Source organism: Amblyraja radiata, chromosome 3 (genome assembly GCF_010909765.2).
Source record: "Amblyraja radiata isolate CabotCenter1 chromosome 3, sAmbRad1.1.pri, whole genome shotgun sequence".
Classification (NCBI taxonomy): domain Eukaryota; kingdom Metazoa; phylum Chordata; class Chondrichthyes; order Rajiformes; family Rajidae; genus Amblyraja; species Amblyraja radiata.
The window spans coordinates 115,716,154-115,733,796 of record NC_045958.1 but is presented as its reverse complement, the minus strand read 5'-3'; the positions used below and the strand labels follow the sequence as shown (position 1 = coordinate 115,733,796).

Here is a 17,643-nt window from a genome sequence, read left to right as displayed (position 1 = left end):
ATCTATCGGACAAGTGTTCCACAGTGATTAAGGGTTATTTAGGTTGTTGAGGTGGGGATTGTGTGGGTGTGTGGGGTTTATTTACCCGGCCGTCGCTCTGGTCCCGCCGTCGCTGCCAACCCGCCCCTTGGTCTTCCTCTAGCAACAACATGGCGGCCGAGTGAAGGAGGGAGAGAGCGAGCGGCAGCAGGAACAACCAAATATACTGGGGACAACAGTAACAGCAGCCGCAGCCGCCACAACAGTAACAGCAGCAGGAGGCGGAGACCGCAGCCGGATTCATTCTGATTTCTGTGCCGTAAGAGTGAGACCCACACAGCCCCGGAGATGGTGAGTGCCCGAGGGGGGAGGAAAGGGGCTGCGCGGCGGACACGAGGCCGCGTTGTTGCTGCCGCGGGGAGGCCCCGACCTCAGACCTCGGTCATCTCTCTACACCAAAGATTATATTGCTCTACACCGTCTCCCCTTCCCATCCTCATTAGATCAAATCAAAATAACTCTCTGCTCGTAGAATATTAACTTTGCCCCCCCCCCCCCCCCCCCCCCCCCCCCCCCATTGAATTCGTACTAGAGTCACAGTGTGGAAACATGCCGTGCCTCGGCTTTACGTGTCTATCTTCGGTTTAAGCCAGCTTCTGTAATTCCTTCCTACACCTTCGGCCCAACTTGCCCACACCGCCCAACATGTCCCAGCTACACTAGTCCCACCTGTCCCGCGTTTGGTCCATATCCTTCCACACCTGTCCTCTCCATGTACCTGCTTAATGCGAGAATCCCAGCCTCAACCAAAGATTATAGAGGAGCTCTACTATAAGATCTTTGGCCTCAACTACCTCCTCTGGCAGCTCGTTCCATACACCCGCCACCTCTCACATTCCTGTTAAATCTCCCCCCACTCACTTTAAACCTATGTCCAGCGGTTCTCGATTCCCCTCCTCTGGGCAAGAAACCCGATCGATTTCTCTCGTGATTTTGTACATGGGAGCAGAATTTGGCACATTTTCACCAAGCCCACCGCTAATAATGGCCTGTTTCCTTTATCATCGTTACTTTTTTGCATATCTTTAGCAATGTTACAAAATTTTGAGTTAAAAAATCAAGTCTGCAATTTATCCCATCAGATAAAGCATAAAAAGAATTTTAATTTCACACCTAATTCACTTTCATATCTTCAGTATTAAAAAAGTTATGTCCATTTCCATACTCGGAAATTAGCATCTTGTTTCCTATAGGTTGCACGTAAGGTCACTGGGTCATAGGGCTTGACGCACAGAGCCGCTCAATCCATCTGGATTTTCTTCAGAGGCGTTTTCTTTTTGTATGTAAAAACCCACTTGAGTACCATGGGCGATTTTAAAATTTTACAGCCAGATTTATCACTTCTGAAATTTTTTAGATGCCAAAGGATTCAAGAAAAAACACAAATAATGCCTTAGTTGATGAAATGTAGTGAGCAAACGGCCAATGTTCGCCAAGCACTTTGGCTGTTGTTGTCCCTTCAGCTCTCGCCTCTATCTACCATAATTTCTCCTCACTTTTGGAATTCTGAAGTAGGATAAATGTCTCTGACGCTTATCCCGATTTCCATAATTATTTACAGTGCAAAAATTTACACTTTCGGCGGGTTTTAACGGGCCCACTACGCTGGAAACAACTGTCAGTGCTTACCTGCAGTTCATCGCGTGTACTCCATTTGGCGTAGCGTAGCAACAGTACGGGTCATGGGTCGTGACCCGACTGCCTTGAAACCTCCCTATTGCTTTTCCATTGACTTAACTCAAAAGCTGTGATCAAGGACAGTCAAAAGCCCATAACTTTCTAAAACATTAAGAGAACTGAATGAAATTTTCAGTTGTGATAGATTGAAGCATTCTGAAACAAATATGAAATAATCTTACTTGGATGACCTGAAATTAAAGCATATAGTCAGTTACCTAATTGTAGCTAATTACAAAATTCAATTACTAGATCTAAACATCTATCCATTTCTTAAGGAAAGGTTAACATTTTTAAATAGCCTGTGTCCAAATAACATTCACACAAAAATTCACAATATAACATGATTTTTAATTTAAAGGCTAAATGGAAGGAATTTAGTGTTTAATTCCAGTAAATTAATGGCCTTTAAATCATCTTGCGAGTGAGATTTTGTGGAACGTGATCATTTGGAACGTTGCGGTTGCGGTGAATTTAAACCCCATATCGGCAGGAAAAACACTGCCGGTTCGTATGGGGCCTTAATCACATTTCGCCGATGAAATTTTGATTAAAGTAAACCTAAGAAGCAAGTTTATATGTAAAATACACGACTTGCCTTATGTTTTGTCCCCTACGTGAGATCCGTCCCGTTGACGGCGTTAGAAGTAGATTTTTATTTTACTCCAGCGATTAAATTGTCCAGCGTTTTTTTTTTTAAACTTCCGAGAACGGCAGTCGGAACGATTTTTCAGCATCAGGTAGTAGCCCGAGAAAATATATGTCGGACAGGCAGGAGAAAATGGCAATTTAATAGTCATGGTCCTCTTCCAACGGTAGGATTATCAAAAACAAGAGGGTATCGGTGAGAGGAAAGAGCTTTAAAGGGGATGTGTCTGAAATGGGATGCCGATCGAAATGTCACCTTTACATGTTCTCCAGTAATGCTTCCTAAATGAGAGTGATAGTGTGGAAACGGGCCCTTCGGCACAACTTGCACACCGGCCAACATGTCCCAGCTACACTAGTCCCACCTGCCTGTGCTTGGTCCATATCCATCCAAACTTGTCTTATCCATGTACCTGTCTAACTGTTTATTAAACAATGGGATAGTCCCAGCCTCAACTACCGTACTTCCCGGCAATGAAGACGCTACTTTTTACCCTAAAATAAGGCCAGAAAATTTACCTGCGTCTTGGAGGCCGAAGGTTAGATTGTTAGCCAAGAAAGATAAACTTGGCTATCCCTCAGTACAGCGGCTGTAAAAGGACAGCACTGCTGGGGGGGGGGGAGGGGGGGGGAGTTCCTTCCCCAGCGTGTGGGGAGTCTGGCCCGGGTCAGCACGGCTGGGCTGCCAGGGGTAAAGTTGTGGGTAGGGCTGGAGCATTGAGAAGGAGGGAGTCGGGGATCATACCAGCAACTCACTCAGTAGCTTGGGTGGCTGCGAGCGGCCGCCGGGACCGGACAGCGGAACTGCAGCTAGACCCAGGGCTCGCAGGTGACCTGGGAACTGCAGCTAGACCCGGGGCTCGCAGGTGACCTGGGAACTGCAGACAGTCCCGGGGCTCGCAGGTGACCTGGGAACTGCAGCTAGACCCGGGGCAGGCGACCTGGGCGCTATAGCCAGTCCCGGGGCAGGCGACCTGGGAACTGCAGCTAGACGCGGGGCTCGCGGGCGACTTGGGAACTGCAGCTAGACCAGGGGCTCACAGGCGACCTGGGAACTGCAGCTAGACCCGGGGCAGGCGACCTGGGAACTGCAGCTAGACCCGGGGCAGGCGACCTGGGAACTCCAGCTAGCTCCAGAGACGCGAGGAATCTGGGAACTGCGAACTGCAGCCAGTCCTGGGGCATGCAGGCGATCTGGAAACTGCAGAAAACTAATTGAAAAACACGTGAAAACTATATTATTAGTTTGGATTATAACTAATTTATATTATTAGTATGTATTACTAATTATTAATTTAGTTAGAATGTATTATTAATTTATTAACCATGGCGATAGATGTCGCCCACCACCCGCTCACAAACATGGGTCCTGGCCCCTATGCAAAAATGGTTTCCGAACCCAGGACTAAACCCAACCCTTGATCCTGTCCCACCAGCCTTTTTTCAAAATTTAGCGACTCAAAATGGGAGTGCGACTTCATTTCCGAAAAATATGGTACCTCCTCCGGCAGCTTCTTCCATACACCCACCACCCTTTGTGTGAAAAAGATACCCCTCAAATTCCTATTAAATCTTTTCCCCTTCACCTTGAACTTATGTCTTCTGGTCCTCGATTCCCCTACTCTGGGCAAGAGATTCTGTGCATTACCCGATCTATTCTTCTCATGATTTTATACATTATTGATAAAGTTATTTCAGCACTTACTGTCCCCACCCCCCAGAATTGTAGGATTTAACATTTCTGGTGCTGTTCTAAATGGGTTTTTATGGGTTTATTACAGCCGCAAAACGAATATATCGAATTACATCGTAAGCGATATGGATATCGCTTGGATTATCATGAGAAGAAAAGGAAGAAGGAGAGCCGTGAACCACACGACCGATCACACAAAGCCAAAAAGATGATCGGTCTGAAGGCCAAATTGTATCACAAACAACGCCATTCAGAAAAAATACAGATGAAGAAAACGTGAGCATCTGCATTTTGATTTATTGCTGTGTAATTTAAACATTAGAAATATCCATGGTGATTAGATATATTAGTTATATGCAGAAAATATCATTTGAAAAAACACGAAAGAGAAACATTTGTCTGCAATATTTACCAAAATCAGTGTACATTTTTGAAAAATGATTTCTTTAGGAAGTAAATAACAAGCTTTGCCAATATTCTGGTATGGATTTGCACGTATCACAGAAATTCTTCTAGCCAGATAGTAATAATGATACAAACCCTATTTGTTTTTGTAACAAAGGTTTTGTGAACAAAAAGTGATTTACACGGTAAATCTCTGTAAATTTAAATGGGGAAAAATAGTTTTATAATAATGAAGGTATAAGAATTATTTAGTATGAGAATATTTAAAAGCAAACAGCTAAAGTGGCTGAATAAATAAGCTCAACCATGATGACGAGCTGTAAAGGGTGCAGAGAAGATTTACGAGGATGTTGCTGGGACTAGAGGATCTGAGCTCTAGGGAGAGGTTAAGTAGGCTGGGACTATTCTCTGGAGCGCAGGAGGATGAGAGGTGATCTTATAAGGTGTATAAAATCATGAGAGGATTAGATCGGGTACGTGCACAGCCTCTTGCCCAGAGTAGGTGAATCCAGGACCAGAGGACATAAATTTATGGTGAAGGGGAAAAGATTTAATAGGAATCTAAGAGGTAACTTTTTCACACAGTGGGTGTACGGAAAAAGCTGCCAGAGGTGTTAGTTGAGGCAGGGACCAAAATGGACCAAACGCGGGCAGGTGGGACAAGTTTAGCTGGACATATTGCCGGTGTGGGCAAGTTGGGCCAAAGGGCCTGTTTCCACACTGTATCACTCTATGACTAATTGGACCCAGTGGAAACAGTCATGGTCATGGAAACGGGAGCCACTAATGTTTGATATTTTTTGTTCATTATGTTCTTTATTTAACTTTATTAAATAAAGGAAACCATTCATCCCATTGATTGCTCACAGGAGCGATCCCATACCTCAGCTCCTTGTACAACATAGAAATGAACAGTTTAGGAATGGGCTCTTTGGACAGTAATGTCTGTGCTGAACATAATGCCAAATAAACTAATCTCCTCTGCCTGCACGCAATACTCACTCCATTCTCAGCATATCCATGTGCCTATGTAGAAGCCTCTACAATTTATTTTCTTTCATAAAGTGAATTTCTTTCCACGTACCAACAATAGGGATAATTTACAGTCGCCAAATAATCTACTAAATAGTGCATTTTGGAATGTAGGAGAAATCCAAGAATCTGGGGGAAATGGTGCAGTCACAGGGAGGACATGCAAACTCCACATGGAGAACGATGCAGGTCAGGATCATTGAATCTGTGAGGGAGCAACTGTCCTTGCTGTATCACTATGCTGCCCATGGTCAGCTACATATGATAATTGGCTTGGTCGTGTTGCCGTCCTGCCCTTCATTATTATCCTGATGCTCAACTTTATATTAAAAAAAAAATAAATAAAATTAAAAAAAATTATAGTTGAGGAAGAATTCTCCTCAACCTTTACTTGCAATTTGAAAATTATCTTAATGCGTCTTTCCTTCATGAAGAGTGTATTGTCTTTGGCAAGGGAAGACCTTTACTGAAAATGCTTTCTTTAATGTAATGGTTTCTTTAATGTTAAACATGTATATATTTTATCTCTGCAGCATTAAAATGCACGAACAGAGAAATACCAAACAGAAGAATGATGAGAAGACGCCTGATGGGGCCGTACCAGCCTATCTGCTTGACAGAGAAGGACAATCGCGTGCCAAAGTCCTGTCCAATATGATCAAACAGAAAAGAAAAGAGAAAGCTGTGAGTGAAGGCTATTGTGCATCTTTGAAACAGATCCTTGAATCAGATCCTGCAAAATTGGACTGTTGCATGTTTTGGGGAAGAACTTTCCCTTTTTGCAGTTCATTGATTGAGCACCCACATGAATCTGCACGTACTCTCTGCATGCCGTTCAATGGACTCTTTCCCCCTTTTAGATGTAAAATATATAATAGTGATTGTGGTGTGGTGGAGGATATAGTAGTCAATGTTTATCCTTGAGCAAACACCACTGCCACCAACTGTTTGTGTTTTTAATGCACTTCTTATGCTGCATGTTTAGTGCTGTGTTAATAATACAGCATTGACTACACTTAATAAGATACTTCACTTGCTGTGAAGCAGCGTTTCATGTCTTGGGATTATAAAAGATGCTAGATGCTACATGTTTACATTTTATCCCTTGAAAATGCTGGTCAAATTTATACTAATTTATTTTAAGGCTAAAATGATATTTTCTAATTAGAAAATATATGAATGAATGAGTTTAAATGTATTACAGTTTTGGTATCTTATTATGTGAACAACTTGGGAAAATATTGTATAATTTGTTTCATTCTATTGTAACAATGAAGAAGAATTTTAACTTGTCACACTGAAAATTATTCCATGACAGGGTAAATGGGAAGTACCTTTACCAAAAGTCCGTGCACAAGGTGAAACTGAAGTTTTGAGAGTTCTTCGCACAGGTAAAAGGAAAAGGAAAGTTTGGAAGAGAATGGTTACTAAAGTCTGTTTTGTTGGAGATGGATTCACCAGGAAGCCACCTAAGTACGAACGATTCATCAGACCCATGGTGAGTTATAAGCATAGCTGGAAGAGAAGATAGAATATAATTACTGGAGTAAGAACAGGCTGTTCTTATTCCAATAGTTTTATGGAAGTTGTGTATTTTAAATGTATAAATTACAAATGTTGATTCAGTTGAAGATTAGAAAGAACATTCAGAATTAATGTTCAGGATATTGAAGAGTGCTACACTAGGTATGAAAGTAAATAGAACCACGTTGTGGATGATTAAAGAATTGGACCTGTTGGTACATGTGTTCGCCAGTGACTGCCTGGTGTAAAATACTGCAAAGATGGTATAAAGTGATTCTGAAAAAAAGTGGATAAGTAACTGCCTAACTTATTCCCACCTTCCAAACAGTGTATGTAACCTGGCTAGTCACGACTCTTCCAGCAAACATCCAAATACATTTGAAAATGTATTGAGGGTTTCTACTATAGCATCCTCTTAGCAGAGAACACCAGGCTCTGTTGTCTTCTGGGTGAAAACAGTTTTCCGCACATCCCCTCTAATACTGTTGTGAATTATTTTAAATGTGATGCTGAAATTATATGGGTTCCAGACGGGCTGGAGCTTGAACTGTACACTTGAACTGTACCACTAGTCACGAGGCGAAATGGAACCAAGCAAGTCCTGTTACTACATGGATTGATTGAGGAACGCTTTGATAGAAGAAAAACTTGGGCTCAGTAAGATGAAGGAGGCCTGATTAGAGTAATTGAACCTGATGCTCCAGCTTATTCCCTCGTTTTCAAGATCATGGCTGATCTCGTATTTCCTCATTCCCTTGATATACAAAAGTCTATGGATTTCTGTTTTGAACAAATTCACTAAGATTCCATAACCCACCAGGTAGAGTTCCAAAGATTCAGTGTCCTCTGAGTGAAGAAGGTTGTTCTCCCAAAATATTAGGGGTCCGAGGATCTAGTGGGAGGGAGGAACTGAAGGGAATCCACATTTAGTCAGGAAATGTTGTTAGGTAAACTATTGGGACTGAAGGCAGATAAATCCCCAGGGCCTGATGGTCTGCATCCCAGAGTACTCGAAGAGGTGGCCCTAGAAATCGTGGATGCATTTGTGATAATTTTCCAATGTTCTCTCGACTCTGGACCAGTTCCTATGGACTGAAGAGTAGCCAATGTAACCCCTCTTTTTAAAAAAGGAGGGAGAGAGAAAACGGGGAATTATAGACCAGTTAGCCTTACATCGGTGGTGTGGAAGATGCTTGAGTCGATTGTTAAAGATGTTATGGCAGTGCATTTGGAAAGCGGTAACAGGATCGGTCAAAGTCAGCATAGATTTATGAAGGGGAAATCATGCTTGACATCTTCTGGAATTTTTTTGCGGATGTAACAAGTAGAATGGATAAGGGAGAGCCAGTGGATGTGGTGTATCTGGACTTTTAAAAAGCCTTTGACAAGGTCCCTCACAAGAGATTAATGTGCAAAATTAGAGCACATGATACTGGGGGTAGGGTATTGACATAGATAGAGAACTGGTTGGCAGACAGGAAGCAAAGAGTAGGAATTAACGCGTCCTTTTCAGAATTGCAGGCAATAACTAGTGAGGTGCAGCAAGGCTTGGTGCTGGGAAACCAGTTATTTACAAACAATAGACAATAGGTGCAGGAGTAGGCCATTTGGCCCTTCAAGCCAGCACCGCCATTCACTGTGATCATGGCTGATCATCCCCAATCAGAACCCTGTTCCTGCCTTCTCCCCATAACCCTTGACTCTGCTATCTTTAAGAGCTCTATCTAACTCTTGAAAGCATCCAGAGAATTGGCCTCCACTGCCTTCTGAATGGTGTTAGATTAGGAAAAGGGGAGGTGCAACAAGACCTGGGTGTGCTTGTACGTCAATTACTGAAATGTAAGGTACAGCAGGCAATGAAGAAAGGCCTTCATTGTGAGAGAATTTGAGTTTAGAAGCAAGGATGTCCTACTGCAGTTGTACAGTACCTGGTGAGACCGCACCTGGAGTACTGTGTGCAATTATGGTCTTCTAATTTGAGGAAGGACATTCTTGCTATTGAGGGAGTGCTGCGTAGGTTCACCAGGTTAGTTCCTGGGATGGCGGGACTGACATATGATGAAAGAATGTCGGCTAGGCTTGTATTCACAGAAATTTAGAAGGACAAGAGGGGATCTTATAGAAATAAAATTCTTAAAAGGATTGGTCAGGCCAGATGCAGGAAAAATGTTCCCGATTTTGGAGTCCAGAACCAGGGGTCACAGTTTAAGAATAAGAGATGGGCCATTTAGGATTGAGATGAGGAAAAACTTCTTCACCCAGAGAGTTGTGAATCTGTGGAATTCTCTGCCACAGAAGGTAGTGTAGGCCCAATTCACTGGATGTTATCAAGAGAGAGTTAGATTTAGCTCTTCTTGCTAAAATAATTGAGGGATATGGGGGAAATAGCAGGAATTGGGTATTGATTTTAGATGATCAGCCATGATCATATTGAATGGTGGTGCTGGCTCGAAGGGCTGAATGGTCACCTCCTTCTACCTATTTTTCTATGTTTCTCTTGTAGAAACAAAGAACTGTAGATGCTGGTTTATACACAAAAGGACTCAAAGTGCTGAAGTAACTCAGTAGGTCAGACTCTCTTGAGGCCAATAATTTTAAATGTGATGCTAAAATTGTATGGGTTCCAGATGGGCTGGAAGAACATGGATAGGTGACGTTTCAGGTCATGACCTTTCTTCTGACTCCAGATCTGAGCAAGGTTCGGGATTTGAAACCTCACCTATCCATATTGTTCAAAGATGCTACTCCAGCCCTTTGCATCTTTTTAAGGTTTTCTCATCTCAATTTAAATAGCAACCCTACACTCCTCAACCCGGGGAAATATCATTCCTATAAACACACTCTTGAGCCCTGTAAGAATTTTGCATGTTCCTGTGAAATTGCACCTCTAGAAAATACAGGCCAGGTTTACTCAATCTCTCCTTGTATGGTAAGCACACCATTAAGGAGAATTAAGATTAATCCTAATTTAATATTTCAAGCTAAATTGTAGAAAAATCAGGTGATTATTTTCAAAGGTGTTGATAAGTCAGAAGGCAGTTCAAATCCAGAGTGAAAGCAGTGGAGAGAAATGTATTGAAGAAGTTGTCAGATGCTTTGGCAGCCATAGGTTTCTACAAAAGATTAGTGAAGTGGACCAAATGCCTTTTCTTTCTCTCCCTTGCATAGCTTGTCACAGCACATTTACAAATGTAATAATTGTTGTTTTGGCATAAAAATTCCATTCATTGAATTCAGTTGAAATTATGCAAAGTACATAATTTAGTATCTTGCTCCTTGACCCTGCAAATTACAATAATTTGGTTTAAATGCTTCGAATGGTCTCATCCGTCCCGACGTCGGAGCTTCGATCATCCCGATGAGAGGGCCTGTACATCGGGCCGTCCGTAGCGGCAGTTACGGAGGGTCAAGGCCCCAAACACAGGTGAACAAAAAGGAGGAAGACTGACTGAACTTTATTGCCTTCCATAACAGTGATCATTGTGGTGGATGTTTACGTTAAGTTCTATCGTTCTTTTAATTGTATGGCTGCATGGTAACTCAAATATCACTGAACCTTAATTGGTGCATGTGACAATAAATGTGAATTTAATTTGTTTTGATTTGAGAGAGATGTTTGTTTTCTTTAGGGTTTGCGTTTTAAGAAGGCGCATGTAACCCATCCAGAACTCAAAGCAACCTTCTGCTTGCCTATACTGGGTGTCAAGAAGAACCCATCTTCACCTCTATATACAACATTAGGTAAGCAATCAAATGGAAATGCAAACTAGATCAACTGTTATACAAATACGTTTTGCTGATTTCTTTTTAATCCCTTTTATACTTTCCTGTTAAGCCGCAGCTTTAAAAGCCTCCTTTGCAGGCAACTCTTCATGTATTCTACTTGTAAATAAGTTCGTAAAGATTTTTATCCCAAGGAGTCTTTATTTTCAATGGAGCATGATTTGTTGAGAAATATGAAATGCATCTTTATGTGCCATTGTTCCATCAATGAGCCAATATCTGAAGAAGGGTTTCGGCCCGAAACGTCGCCTATTTCCTTTGCTCCATAGATGCTGCTGCACCCGCTGAGTTTCCCCAGCAATTTTGTGTACCAGCCAATATCTTTGTTTGGTTTTCCAATTTCACGAAGCCACTTCATCCATCATGCCCATGTAATTGTCTCTATTTGTCTCGAAATGAAATTTTTTAAAGCTAACAAGCTGATGGCGTCACAATGGCTCTGCTCCTCATAGCTCGCTGCACAGTGTTTTCAACGCGCAGCCTGCTGGCTATTTTTTTCCACGCGCTGCGAGTTATGTCCCCTCTCTTCCCCTTCCCCCCCCACCGGCTCGCAGTAATTTGTTCGCTGCCCACTCGCAGTCGACTTGCACTCGGCCTGCCGCCCAGCCGCCCCCACCCCCCACAGTAATTTGGTTGGGCTTCAGAGGTCCTGCTAGTTCCCAATCGTTACCGAGGCCCGCCGCCTGCTCAGTGTCTGCGCCGCCTGCTCGCCGAGTTCAAGTACACCCTCTCCCCCTCCACACCTATCTCCCCACCCCCTCTTTGTGTTTTTTCCTGTTTCTTGAAACAAACTACATCAGTGGCAGGGACAAATCTGTGTCCACAAATTCCCTCCTGTTTCTATATTCCTTATTACCTCATCTACAATTATCTGCTTTCTATTCTTTCAAGATCACTCCTCCAACTAGTGTATGACATTGTTCAGTGATTGGGCTACTTAATCTGGCCCTTTTCTCCCTAAATATCACATACCATAGTATATTATAGTATCTATTTTTATTTCAAACATGTAAAACAAAAAAAGTTAAAAACAAAGCAAAACAACAACATAATGAAATGAACAATAAACTTATACACAACTCATTGAATAACTTCTCATAAACATCACAAATTAAATTGTACATGTTTAAAAAAGAGTAGAATACTCAATTCTGATCCTTGGTCATCAGGCAATCATACTTCTGTGATGGCTTTCATCAAACTTCTGGGTCTTTATTTGTGGAATTCCCATTGCTTTTCTTTGATTTTAACTTTGCTTGCAAATAATTGTTCCCGATGTTGGGGAAGTCCAGGACAAGGGGTCACAGCTTAAGGATAAGGGGGAAATCCTTTAAAACCGAGATGAGAAAAACTTTTTTCACACAGAGTGGTGAATCTCTGGAACTCTGCCACAGAGGGTAGTTGAGGCCAGTTCATTGGCTATATTTAAGAGGGAGTTAGATGTAGCCCTTGTGGCTAAGGGGATCAGAGGGTATGGAGAGAAGGTAGGTACGGGATACTGAGTTGGATGATCAGCCATGATCATATTGAATGGCGGTGCAGGCTCGAAGGGCCGAATGGCCTACTCCTGCACCTAATTTCTATGTTTCTATAACCATTGAGGGTAAAAGCCAGTCTGTAATTACTAGGTGTTTCTTTTGTTTTTTTGAACATTTGCAATCCTCCAGTCTTGTGAACCTTGTTTTCCCCCACCCCCAACCAAGAGAATGGTTATACCTGAGCCTCCACAAACCCAACCCTTTCTACTTCGCTAAAGGATGCACATATTTGGGACCTGCTACCTAACTTGTCATTTAATTATATTTCACTTCCTATACCAAGTCTACTACCATAACCGAACAGAAATGAGCAATCCCAGGTAAACCAATCCCTTCACGATAAATCTTTAAACATGCAATTTGAAATCCTGCACAAACGTTGAATTAAAGTAAGTTGCAAACAATGCTTACTCTGACAGCGTGCAAGTGATTGCTTAGGATCTTATTGGTATCCAAATCTCTGGTGCTGCAGCTATAATATACACACAATACACAATACAATTTATTTGTCACTTGAACCTCATAGAGGCTCAAATGAAATGTTGTTTCTGCAGTCATACACACATGGAAAAAAAAGACCCAAGACACAACACAATTTACACAGACATCCATCACAGCGCATCTCCTCCTCGCTGTGATGGAAGGCAGGTGAAGTCGCCGTTGCAGAAGTCTCGAAAAGTGGTCTCCCAGCAGGGACCCGCGGGCTCCCGATATTACTGCCTGCCAGACCTGCGGTAAGCCTCCGAATCTCCGGGGGTCGGGTCACAGCAGCGCGCCACCACAGCTCCACCCGCTCCGGACTCGACCAGCTCCATGATGGTGAGTAGCTCCGTAGCTCCGTGACTGGAGCCCCAGGACGTTCCTGCTGGAGGCCGCTCCACGTTGCAGACCCAACGACAACGGAGACCCGACCGGGATTTTAAAAGTTTCCCCCGCCCCCCCACACACATACCCCATCAAAAAAATAATAAAAACTACATTAAAACGGGACAAAAAATAACAAAAAGACAAACGGACTGCAGAGGCCGCTGCGACGTGTGTATATATATATGTTCTCCCATTCCTATTAAACTTTGTGTATATGTGTGAATACATATACATTTCACTTGATTGATCAGATGTTGATCTTTGCATTTATTATTATTCTCTCAGTTTAAGATCACTGCTCTGGGAGAGCAGGGAGACGGCCAGTCATGTACCAGTGTCAATTTAAAAAAAATGTGAATAACACTTTTATCCGTGCTCCACCCTGTGCCAAACCCACTGCTCACATATTCTCTCACCCAGACCCCTTCCTTTCCCTACCACCACAAACTTTGACCAGCGCTCAATCTTTTTTATAGACAATAGGTGCAGGAGTAGGCCATTTGGTCCTTCGAGCCAGCACTGCCATTCAATGTGATCATGGTTGATCATCACCAATCAGTACCCCGTTCCCGCCTTCTCCCCATATCCCCTGACTCCGCTATTTTTAAGAGCCCTATCTAGCTCTCTTTTGAAAGCATCCAGAGAACCTGCCTCCACCGCCCTCTGAGGCAGAGAATTCCAGACTCACCACTCCCTGTGAGAAAAAGTGTTTCCTCGTCTCCGTTCTAAATGGCTTACACCTTATTCTTAAACTGTGGCCCCTGGTTCTGGACTTCCCCAACATCGGGAACATGTTTCCTGCCTCTAGTGTGTCCAAGCCCTTAACAATCTTATGTTTCAATGAGATACCCTCTCATCCTTCTAAACTCTAGAATGTACAAGCCCAGCTGCTCCATTCTCTCAGCATATGACAGTCACGCCATCCCGGGAATTATCCTTGTAAACCTACGCTGCACTCCCCCAATAGCAAAAATGTCCTTCCTCAAATTAGGGGACTAAAACTGCACACAATACTCCAGGTGTGGTCTCACTGGGGCTCCGTACAACTGCAGAAGGACCTCTTTGTTCCTATATGTTCATAGATGTACTGCAGTTGTACAGGGTCTTGGTGAGATCACACCTGGAGTATTGCGTACAGTTTTGGTCTCCTAATCGGAGGAAAGACATTCTTGCCATAGAGGAGTACAGAGAAGGTTCACCAGACTGATTCCTGGGATGGCAGGACTTTCATATGAAGAAAGACTGGATAAACTCGGCTTGTACACGCTTGAATTTATAAGATTGAGGGGGGATCTTATAGAAACTTACAAAATTCTTAAGGGGTTGGACAGGCTAGATGCAGGAAGATTATTCCCGATGTTGGGGAAGTCCAGAACTAGGGGTCACAGTTTAAGGATAAGATGGAAGTCTTTTAGGACTGAGATGAGAAAATCATTTTTTACACAGTGGTGAATCTGTGGAATTCTCTGCCACAGAAGGTAGTTGAGGCCAGTTCATTGGCTATATTTAAGAGTGAGTTAGATGTGGCCCTTGTGGCTAAAGGGATCGGGGGTATGGAGAGAAGGCAGGGGTGGGATACTGAGTTGGGTGATCAGCCATGATCATATTGAATGGCGGTGCAGGCTCGAAGGGCCGAATGGCCTACTCCTGCACCTATTTTCTATGTTTCTATGTACAAGGATCCCCAGATCCCGTAGTACTTCCCCTTTTCCCAACTTGACGCCATTTAGATAGTAATCTGCCTTCCTGTTTTTGCTACCAATGTGGATAACCTTACATTTATCCGCATTAAACTTCATCTGCCATGCATCTGCCCACTCCCCCAACCTGTCCAAGTCACCCTGCATTCTCCTCACAGTTCACACTGCCACACTGCCACCCAGCATAATTTTTAACATTTTTAATAAACTTTTCACATACCTTGGCCTTTCGCGTTACAATACCCTCAGCTTGAGCCTCCGTCTCTACTAGTTCTCCCTCATGCATTAAACCCACTCTACATTCTTGCTGAGTTATTCCAACATTTTGTCTTTATACATTCAGTTTGCTTGGCACTTTACAGCTTTTGATCTACATGCTCTCAACATTGTACATGGCTGATATTTTGATGTTTCTTTCTCTTAAAGAGATTTGTAAAGATTCAGGAACCAGTTCTTCAGGGTTTGAACTGGAAACTAGCATTTTTATTTTTCGAAAATCCATTCTCATATTTAGAATCAGAATGTAACATAATCTGTTATTATCTGTTTTAACCAGCAAGATCATTGCTCCAAGCACTAATATCAACCAACATATCTTTCCTTGTAGGCGTCATCACAAAAGGAACTGTCATTGAAGTGAATGTAAGTGAACTTGGCTTAGTCACGCAAGGAGGCAAAGTTGTATGGGGTAAGTCACAAATACCTATTTTTCACTTAGCCCATGGATCCTTAATTTTGTACTGATCAACCTTGTAGTAGCTCCTGTTAAATTCTATCAATCCAGTTTTGATTATCAGTGATTTGAATCTTTACAGATAGCCTAAATAGATAAGATTTACCTCTGCTCAGGAATTATTTTAGAAGACTGCTATTAAATGTCTTAAATATTGTCATTATTTTGTCATTGAGTTTTGAAAATAAATCTTTCTGTACGCTGCACTACTGTAATTATATTTTTGATGCACCTTTTTGCCTATTTGCCTCCAAATATAAAATGTAGATAGATTAAAGATAGGAAACAAAGGAAGTATGTGTTATTGACCCTGCATAGCCCGCGTCTGGATTGCCTGTCTACATCTACCATGGCTGCAATTATTCTAAAATTAACTTGCTTGGCTTCTCATGAGGATGGATCTGTGCCATTTAGATCCTCATTTATAGTCTATCCCCTCAAGTATACAAGGGGTGGCACAGCAGTAAAGTTGCTGCCTTGCACTGCCAGGGACCGGGTTTGATCCAGACTATGGGTGCTGCCTGTACATGGTCTGTATGTTCTCCCTATGACAGCGTGGGTTTCCTCTGGGTACTCTGATTTCCTCCCACACTCTAAAGACCTACAGGTTAATTAGCTTTGGTAAGTTGTTAAAATTGCCCCTAGCGTGTAGGATAGTGCTCATGTATGGGGTGATCACCGGGCAACACAGACTCGGTGGGACGAAGGGCCTGTTTCCCTGCTGTATGTCTAAAGTCTATACATTACTAGTATTATAGCAGCAGATCATGTACTTCTAATATGTTGCCCATTCAAGAGTGTTTTATTATCATATGTCTTGAAACAGAACAATGAAGTTCTTATTTGCAGCAGCACATGGATATGTAGCAAGAATGGAGATTGGTTGTGCATCAAATGCAAAGGTGTAGCCTGATACTTGGAATCCATTCCTAGATCATTCACATGATCTTGCACATTTTTTCTTATTACCAGATTCTCCATTAACACAGGCAGTGTCTTAAATATTGAAAACCAGTATAGTTTGGACTTGCTGAACACATGCTGAACACCTAAACAATTTGACGTGGAGGGTAATGGGAAGAAATTGTTATTGTATTAAATTTTAATATATCTTCTAGAAGAACTTGATTGATATGCAGGTCGTATATGTTTATCAAGTTTGGAGAAATGTGGTTCACATACATTTCAGCTGAGGTCCACATTTCCTCTTCTGAATAACCTGCAAAATGTTTGTACTCTGCATAATTTGTGGTACACAAAGTTTAAGACAATGTTTACTAACCAATGTTTTTTTTTCTTTCTCTGCAGGCAAATATGCACAAGTAACAAATAATCCTGAAAATGATGGCTGCATTAATGCAGTTCTGCTTGTATAACTAACTAGTCATCACATTGACAATGGCATGGACATTAAACAGACTTAATCATTGTAGTCTGGAGCACTGTTTCTAAACAAAATCAACCATATTTGTTCTTTGAAAGATCCAGAAAAAAAGCCATAATTTCAATCAGTCTGGTCTTTTGTTTTTTTTCCCATTGAATCTTCTGCAATAATTAAGGGTAATAATGGAGAATAAACAACAGGTTTACATGGCCAGCTAATCCCAGCAGCGATGATTTTGGCAAACTCCTAACGTTATTAGCAGGTATAATTTATAATCCCAGTTTCGGTAACGGAGCAATTCAGCAGAGAGCTTGAGGGTTAAAATGTTGTTGATGTTTTTGAAATCTTTCTGGTGAGATTTTAAGCAGAAATGCCTGTTCCCATTGCTCTGTTTGAAGAAGGTGGTCCAGTGTACTAATCAGCATTCACCATGAACAACATATCAAATAATTCCGTCCAAGGGCCTCGACAGTCTTAAAACTGTTCCCTCCGCAACTCCTTGGTCAACCTGTCCCTTCCCACCCAATCCCCCCCCCCCCTCCCCAGGTACTGCAGGAGATGCAGCATCTGTCCCTATACCTCCCCCCTCGACTCAGTCCAAGGACCCCGACAGTCTTAAA

At 42.4% G+C, this 17,643-nt stretch overlaps 2 protein-coding genes across 2 annotated transcripts in view; one reads left to right on the top strand and one right to left on the bottom strand.

Annotated features, from left to right (window-relative positions):
- Positions 1-776, bottom strand: part of gfm2 (GTP dependent ribosome recycling factor mitochondrial 2) — a 46,739-nt gene extending 45,963 nt beyond the window's left edge. Inside the window, exon 1 of the mRNA XM_033018654.1 lies at positions 758-776. The gene's annotated coding sequence lies outside the window, so the exon portion shown is untranslated. The remainder of the gene's footprint in view (positions 1-757) is intronic.
- On the top strand, positions 118-17,150 carry nsa2 (NSA2 ribosome biogenesis factor). The gene is made up of 7 exons (XM_033018655.1): positions 118-330; positions 4,146-4,333; positions 6,028-6,178; positions 6,813-6,992; positions 10,648-10,759; positions 15,514-15,594; positions 16,948-17,150. The coding sequence occupies exons 1-7, from the start codon at positions 328-330 to the stop codon at positions 17,013-17,015; spliced, it is 783 nt and encodes a 260-aa protein (XP_032874546.1). The 5' UTR covers positions 118-327; the 3' UTR covers positions 17,016-17,150.
- The last annotated feature ends 493 nt before the right edge of the window (positions 17,151-17,643 follow it).

Bases quoted from the DNA above. Each gene is read 5' to 3' on its own strand.
- nsa2 (XM_033018655.1), top strand. The intron at 10,760-15,513 runs GTAAGCAATCAA...CTTTCCTTGTAG, and splicing joins ACCTCTATATACAACATTAG to GCGTCATCACAAAAGGAACT. The intron at 15,595-16,947 runs GTAAGTCACAAA...CTTTCTCTGCAG, and splicing joins AGGAGGCAAAGTTGTATGGG to GCAAATATGCACAAGTAACA.